General features: G+C 33.7%; 1 protein-coding gene across 2 annotated transcripts; it reads left to right on the forward strand.

The window, feature by feature from the left end:
• Nucleotides 114-2,690, forward strand: LOC104707561 (transcription initiation factor IIF subunit alpha-like; the record flags this gene model as incomplete). 2 transcript variants are annotated; one of them, XM_019228548.1, is given in 5 exon segments in its annotated part: nucleotides 114-245; nucleotides 351-560; nucleotides 698-922; nucleotides 1,048-1,089; nucleotides 2,451-2,690. In XM_019228548.1, coding segments are annotated over 5 exon segments (660 nt in total), but the record flags the coding sequence as incomplete, so codon positions are not given.

Below are 8,835 nucleotides of genomic sequence, written 5' to 3' on the forward strand. Positions count from 1 at the left end.
TTATGGCAATCCCAGTTTTATATGTTATCCAAGTTTCAATGTTTATTAAATACTGGAGTGTTGAGTCTTTAACTTTCTATGAGGTTGTAACTTTCTTTTGACTTCCCTTGCAGGATGAAGATGATGAAGAAAACGAAGAAGAGGAGGGAGGGTTGAGTAAATCTGGTAAAGAGTTAAAGAAACTGCTCGGTAAGTCTAATGGTTTGAATGAATCTGACGAAGACGATGATGATGATTCAGAAGAGGTAAGCCCTCTTCAATTTTTGACAGAATTTACTTACTTAAACAAATTGTTCAAATTTCAAAGCTGACTCATCTTAACTGGTTATGAATACACACGCAAATGTTAGGAGGAGGAGACAAACGTCAGTCCAGTTACGAATTTAAAACAGAAGGAGGTGGCGAAAGAAGAACCTGTTGAAACTGCACCTGCAAAACCTGCACCATCTGGACCTGCTCGTGGAACACCTCCTGCAAAACCATCTAAGGGAAAGAGAAAACTAGAAAGCGATTCTAAAAAGCCTAGCAGCTCTGTTCAAAAGAAAGTAAAGACTGAAAACGTAAGATACTTGGTCGTGTTTATGCTGTTTGAAATAATCAATCTATGGATGAGCTGAAAGCATATGAAGTAAGGAGGATTGATCGCTTCTGTTGTCATTTGATTTCTAACTAACATGTTTTTGTAATCACTGTAAAGCAGGATCCGAGATCTTCAGTGAAGGAAGAGAGAACAAACACAGTTTCAAAATCCAACACACCAACAAAATCAGTGAAAGCTGAACCAGCTTCAGCTCCTGCATCATCCTCAGCTGCGACCGGGCCTGTAACTGAAGACGAAATACGGGCAGTTCTGATGGAGAAGAAGCAAGTCACTACACAGGATCTTGTTTCCAGGTTTAAGGCAAGACTTAAGACCAAAGAGGTAAAAGATCTAATCTAATTTTCTCTAGGAGCCTCCTAGTCTAATGCCGTGTTGAATGAATTGACCATATTATGGTTATTGATATCTTGAGGGTATACTGATTCTTGTTGTGTTACTTATTACAGGACAAGACTGCTTTTGCCGATATTCTGAGGAAGATCTCCAAGATACAGAAGAACGCTAATTCTCAAAACTTCGTCGTCCTGAGAGAAAAATGAGAGACGTTGCTATATATTTATTACTTCACAGCTAACTCTTTCTTTCAATATTTTCAAGCTCTCCCATATATATATATTTTTTTGGTAGTTCAAGATCTCTCATATTATGACAGTGGTACAAGTAAGAATGTTTGTCATTTCTTGATTTTAAAATGTTTGATTCGGAACGATTTTTTATTTTCTCCAAAATTATTGCTTTCTATTCAGTATTAAAAAAAAAAAAATTTGGTGCTGTTTTCGTATTTTTTTTTGTAACTTTTATTAACTTCATAGTAACAATAAATATAAATAAGCATTGACCAATTAAATTTTTAAAGTAGGTCAGGGCAGCTTTGTTGCTTTGCTTATGATGCATCGATAAAGCTCCAGGACCGGATGAATGGAATGACAACTTTACTTTATCATAAGGCATAGAGTGTTGTAAAAATGTACTTCCTCTTTTTGGTTAATTCGTTTTCTGATCAGGGTTACTTTGACAAGCGTTTGAACACAACACATATTTGTTTAATTCCTAAGGTAGAGAGATGGCGGAGTTATGACTGATTAGTTTGTGTAATGTGGGATATAAGGTTATTTCAAAAAAATTATGTCAAAGGTTAAAACTGGTGCTACCAGGACTTATTTCGGAGACTCAATCGGTGTTTGTCGCAGGCTGTTTGATTTTTTATAATATTTTGATCGCTCTAAAAATGTTTCATGGACTACGAACTAATCAATATTACAAATAAAAGTTTATGGCCATAAAGACATATGTGTAAGGCGTATGATAGGGTTGAGTGAATTTTTATTGAGCAGGTGCTTTGGAAAATGGGTTTAAGAGATGTATTTCCTGGATTATTTTTTGTGTTACCTCGGTGGAGTATCGGGTTTTACTGAATGTGCAACCGAATGAACTTACTAAACGAGCATTGGGTTTAAGGCAGGGACCTGTTATCACCCTATTTGTTCATTCTATGTACAGAGGTTCTCATTGCTAATGTTTGGAAGGCGGAGACGGATAAGTTGATCACATGCATTAAGGTGGCTAATAAATGTCCCCTTATCACTCATCTGTTGTTTGTGGATGATAACTTGTTTTTTGGTACAACATCTAAAGAAGAATGCGGGGCTATTTTAGGTGTCTTGAAAAGCTATGAGGCGGCCTCGGCTCAACAGATAAATTTTTCCACATCCTCGCTTCAATTTTGTCACAAGGTACTCGACCAAACAAAAGGTTTTTCTTTACTCACAAAAGGCATTATGGTCGGAAAAGTCATGGGTTCTAAAACAAAAGGTTTTTCAGTGACCTCTACTCAATGTTTCGGTNCAAGATACAGAAGAACGCTAATTCTCAAAACTTCGTCGTCCTGAGAGAAAAATGAGAGACGTTGCTATATATTTATTACTTCACAGCTAACTCTTTCTTTCAATATTTTCAAGCTCTCCCATATATATATATTTTTTTGGTAGTTCAAGATCTCTCATATTATGACAGTGGTACAAGTAAGAATGTTTGTCATTTCTTGATTTTAAAATGTTTGATTCGGAACGATTTTTTATTTTCTCCAAAATTATTGCTTTCTATTCAGTATTANATCGTATAATAAGATTCCTAGAGATATTCTTGAGCCAAAAGCACTTCCCGATAACAAAGAAAGCCTCTGTTCTTGGCCACATTCATTTTTTAACAAATGCAGATTCAGCCAAGTCAATGGCTCGAGCAAGACCAGCAGCTTTGTTCTCGCACTCACAGTGTTCGTCCTGCGGGTCACAATCAGCTACTACACCGGCTCCAGCTTGTAGATAAGCCACCCACTCACTGCGTTTGTTGGCATTCTTGTATGAGTACATTGTACTGTATTGTATTGACATGCTGTCGGGAAAACGATTGTCCTAAGGGATAAAGCAATGTCCATGTCACGAGTGAAGGAGACTCCACCAAAATCGAACAAATACGATCTTAGATAAATATTTAGTTTTCTTTTTCAAATATTCACTTCCTATACTTAGTGAAATCTAAAAAAATTAGAGTATAGATTCTATATTTCTGTAATATATATATATACTAATTTTCTCAGAGATAGAGTAAAAGAAAGAAAACATCTTCTAACATTTTCAGAGCATAGATGAAATCCTAGAAGGTTTATATTAAAAAGTTTAGAACATAAAGTAAATCGTAGAATACATACTCTGAATATTGTAGAATTTTGAATTTCGGACTACTAAACTATTTACAACAAAAACCTTTTCTGAAATTAGTATAACATGTACAAAATGTTAGAATACAAAATCTTGTATTTTCAGAAAAGTAGAAAACATTTTCTGAATGTTTTATATCAAATTTTCTCTATAAAAAATAACTTATAAAATTATATTACCTCTATAATTGTATATCTACATATTTTCTTATATTTCACTTCTTAAAACTTGTTAAATTAAGATTTATTAATTTGTGTGGGTATTTTAGGTATAAATGACAATTTTGAAGAAAATGTGTATATGGACAAAACTTTTTTTAGTGATCTTTTATTTCCAACTATCCCTTAATTGTTTTGCCTTAAAACCCAATATCCCTTTTTGGGATCACAATGCCTTGTATTTATATTTAAACACACTAAATTTAGAAATTAAACACAATTATTCTCCATAAATATGTCTATTTTAATCCTTATCCAACACTAAATTTTGCTAGTCCAAAGTTGGGCCAGTGTAAAAAGTAACAAAATTTGATAAGATAATAAGTTAATAATTTTTTTTTGAAATCTCCATGTAAAATATGATCCCAATAATATCATAAATTAATAATCATGTATATATATATATATATATATACACATATATGATGATATAATAATGTATGTTTCTCTTAAAGCTTATATCTATAAAACAATTGTTATGTTGTATTTTCAAATTATAATGATATAAATATTCTATAATATATCATAAAAATAGTTAAAAACTTTTAAAGTTTTTAATTTCTAGATATGCATCATATATATTTTGATAATTAGATAGAATATTAAAGTACTATAATTGATTTTATCATTCATAAATTTGGATTTATGTCATGTGTATAAGTGAATTTGTAATTTATTGTCAATAATGTTTTCTAAATATTAAAAATTCAGTTCAATACCAAAAAAGTTACAACATCTAAAACTTAAATCTTATTTTGCTAATATTATCTCAATTCATGAATCTAAAAAATTTAAACAATTAAAAGTATATCTATAAACTTTTTTTTTTACTTGAAAGTATATCTATAAACTAATAATTATTAATTTACACTGTAAAATAATAATAATTATTTATTTATAGATAAATTAATATCACTATGAATTAATAAATTGTCTTGGTCCCAACATTATTAATTTATAGAGGTTGTACTGTAATTTAATTAACTACAAAAAATATATATCTGTCATATACTAAATGGAAATTATATTAAATTAGTGTTATTTGGGTCTAGAGATAGAATGTTCAACTAAAAGAGAATATATCCTTTGATATTCAATTAAAGAAAATCATATCTTTCTATAGTCACAAGATCTAAAATTACAATTACCCACTCTATATATATCCTCAACATGTAAAATTTTGTTAATACAACTCTTACATAAATTTCTATAGTGTAAAGAACATTAAAAATCGATATATTCATATAATTTTGCGTTCGAACTCATGAAAAAGAATGATCTGCATCCATTTGAGCCGTTTGAGGACAACCGATGGAACATCCTGATAACGTTGACACCATCAGACATAGGTTTGAGTAATACAATAACGTTTCCTGCAGAGTTAGTAATAACCCAAGTATTATCTACCGTGACTATGGATTCTTTCACAGGATTGTTTGATTTTCTCGATGTTGATAATGATGTTGTATCATCTCTTATCTTAGAAAAACATAAAAATGGATATTATCTATTTCATGGGTGGAGTATGATTCTCCGGCGAAATAATTTTAAGACAGGAGATATTGTTGGATTTTGGTGGGATAAATCCAACCGTAGATTTAATTTCCAACTACTCTTTCTCGCTTAGTTGATGGAGCGGATTTTCGCAAAGTTCATTTCATCAATATTCTTATTTAATTATATTTCTTTTTTTTTCAGTAGTAATAAATATTAATAATAAATAAATATTATATTATGCAAGCATAGAGATCATGTATTTTCTTTTCAGTAATAAATAAATATTAATAATAAATAAATTTGACTGTTTCTATTAAATTTTATATGGAACCATTCATTATTTGGAGGATTTTTGGCCGATGGGTAAGGTCGTAGATTGGCGAATTATGGCTTTTACGTGATTGTTTCATGCAATCTTATTTAAACCAATGCTGCAATCTTATATATTGACCTCTTTTGTTTATTTATTTATATTTTTTACTGTTACAGAAAAAGTAGACAAACGATAATTATAAAAGTTTTGATACAACGAAGTTGTCATCACGGCAAGACGTAAGCGCAATTAGTATAGTAGAACATTAATAAAAATGACCGAACGAATTCCGTTAGAAATAATATCAAAATAAATGTTTAAAGTTGACAAAAAAAACGATTTCCCGGAAACAAGACTCCACAAATATAATGAAAAGTGAAATCTCGGATGACAAAGAGAAAAATTGAAACACAATATAATAACAAGAGATTTTTTATTCATCTTCCAATACTAAAACGTATACTACGTTGATGTGTGTCAGGTTTTAACATAGCATAACACAACTGAAAAGCTGCAAATGCACAGTAAATGGATTGTAATACTTAAAGCATTAATCCCACAGAAACTAGTAAGCTATGCAATCAGTTTTATGAAAAAGAAATATGGCTAAGACAAAATAAAAAGAGGTTTGTTGTGGATTTTCCTACGAACCAAATAGAAAGTAAATAAGAAATAAAGTAATGTAAATATCAATAGACGAAGTGTTGGGCAGCAGAAAATTCTTAGGGTATCATGGATCGAGTCATACTAATAAACTAAACAGGAAATTATCAATTATTAACGTTCAAGAACTCAAATTTGGACTAAGCAATTGCCCCATAGAACTATGTCTAGACAACCTAGGTTACTCTATATATTTCCGCAAGTAAATAGAAGCTAAACACACATAAATAATGTAAGTTTGATAAGTTCACAAACAAAACTCAATAACTCAACTTTTGGTTGGTAATGACACTTTGCTCATCTAAATTACTTCAGGCGATTTAAATCTATCTTAAAAGCAGTAGTAGCTAAGGCGTAATTCAAGCAGTAAGCAACAAAGATATATTTAGATGGAGAACAATAAATGAACAAACCCAAATCTAATCACCCTAGTCAACAATCCATGAATCCCCTTTTCAAAACTCTTAAATCCAACAAGAGAACTACTCAGACATACTCATGCAAATCAAAGCTATATGAATAAGATATTGCATAAAAGATGAAAGGTATGAGAAAAGAGTTAAGAGATCTTCTTTAGAATAGAATGGAAACGAAAGAAACTAGAAAGAATAGAAGAGATTTGGGTGACTTCAATTGATGGCTTCCAAGAAGAGTTAAAAGAGGACAAGCTTCGACGGCTATGAAGGAGTCTCTGGTCGTCTCTAGGACAGCTGGTGGAGGCACAAATGAATCACAAAGAAGGCACACATGAAACCTTAGGTCTTGAAGAGTATTTTTTTTTATCTTGGATTAGGGTTTGTAAGGGTAAAGTTGTATTTTCTTCTTGAGTGCAGGACAAGGGGCAGCGAATGAGGGTTCTGTACTGTCTTGAAAGCTTTGATTGGGCCGTCGTAATGGTTGCTGGTCAGGCTTTCAATAATAGTTCATCGACTAGATGCTTCTCTTTACGCCGGTTTATAACACGTCTCAGTAAATCTGGAATATATTCGGCTGGACGAATGGATTGATTTGATTCCATTTTGAAGAGAAAGATGACTCTTCCAGCTTTCCATAGAAACCAAGTTTGATATAATAAAAAATCTGGAAGTTTTTCAAACGTGGTCCTTATTGTAAAGCTCTAAATCTGTCTTCAAACATGTTTTCCTTGTATTTTGGTCCAATTTGATTTAAACCTGTAAAACCTTCTTGAAACCTGAAATACTTGATAATAGACCTTTTATACCTAAAATCTTATAAAAATCTTCCTAAATGCATATGAAAACTATAGTTAGTATTGATATACAAGGGAATAAGTATAATTCACTTCCCATATATGGATATATATTGCTTGTACAACAATCTCAATCGTGTGTATATAGTGTGATTATAATGTAATGAGAAAGGATCAAGGTTGATTAACCAACATGGTATCAGAGCCCTAACATAATAATAAAAACCTCGTCTTCTTCTTCTTCTTCTTCTTCTTCCTCTTCCTCTCATTCCCCTTCTCTCCTTACAATCTCTGTTTTTTTACTCTCTCTCTTCTTCTCTCCATTTTCACTCCACTTGCTCCAACCTCTTTTGGTGGCTCAAGCGGCTCACAAAGCATTCACTCTGACTCATATTAAGTCACACATCCCTCTTGTGCTCGACATGCAAAAGATGAAATACGACGCATGACGTGAACTCTTCAAAACTCACTGCTATAGCTTTGGTCATCTCAATGGTACAACCACTCCAGCGAACGATGAAGACACTCCTTAGAACGAATGCGCCGACACCGTCAAAATGTGGATCTACGGCAGCATCTCCCCTTCTCTTCTCGACACCATTCTTAAAACACGTAGCAGCGCTCGTCAGATCTGGACGTCCATCGAGAATCTCTTCAGAGACAACAAGGAGGCCCAAGCAATTTAACTTGAAAATTAACTCCATTCATTTACCATCGGCGACCTCTCCGGCCATGACTACTGTCAAAAGCTGAAGATACTCTCCGATCTCTTGGCCAACATTGACTCTCCCGTCATGGAACGAGTCATTGTTATGCACATGATCAATGGACTCACCAAGAAATACGACAACATCAACAACATCATCCAATATCACAAACCTTTTCCATCGTTTGCTACTTCTCTCTCCATGCTTATTGAGGTGGAACGTCGTCTTTCCAAACAAGTCAAAGCCGGAACATCTACCTTCATCGACTCTTCCTCTCCTAGTGCGTTGTACACTTTCTCCGGTGGTAATGACTGCAACAACAACAATCCCCGTCACAACAACTCCAACGGCGGTAAGAATGGAACTGGCCGCAGACGTGGTTACAACGGTAAAGGACGTGATCGACAACAATGGAACTGGGGCAACAACTGGCGCATGCCCCCTTAGTGGCCACAGCTGAATTGGCCATAACAACCTCCCATGGCATATATGACTACTTCTCTGTAAACACCACCACTAGCTGTCCAACCAACACAGATTCCGCCAGGTCTTGCTGCGGCTTTTTGGACTATGACAGTGCAAGATCCCATGGATGGCAATTAGTACATGGACACAGCTGCCACGTCCCACCTCACCTCATAGCCAGGTACCCTACATTCTCTTTTTAATTCGAGCTCCTCCCCATCGGTTATAGTCAGTAATGGATCCTCTATAACCACAACTTCTTTTGGTCATTCATCTTTTTGGTCTAAAAACCGACCTTTGCATCTTAGAAATGTGCTTGTTTGTCCCTATATTATCAAAATGTGATTTCAAGTTCACTTCAGTGTTTGAGAGGACATTTCAGGCAGAGATGAGCATGAAGGTGCATATGAGTACAGTCTATCATCCTCAGACAGATGGGCAGTC

This window comes from Camelina sativa, chromosome 8 (genome assembly GCF_000633955.1).
Source record: "Camelina sativa cultivar DH55 chromosome 8, Cs, whole genome shotgun sequence".
NCBI classification, from domain to species: domain Eukaryota; kingdom Viridiplantae; phylum Streptophyta; class Magnoliopsida; order Brassicales; family Brassicaceae; genus Camelina; species Camelina sativa.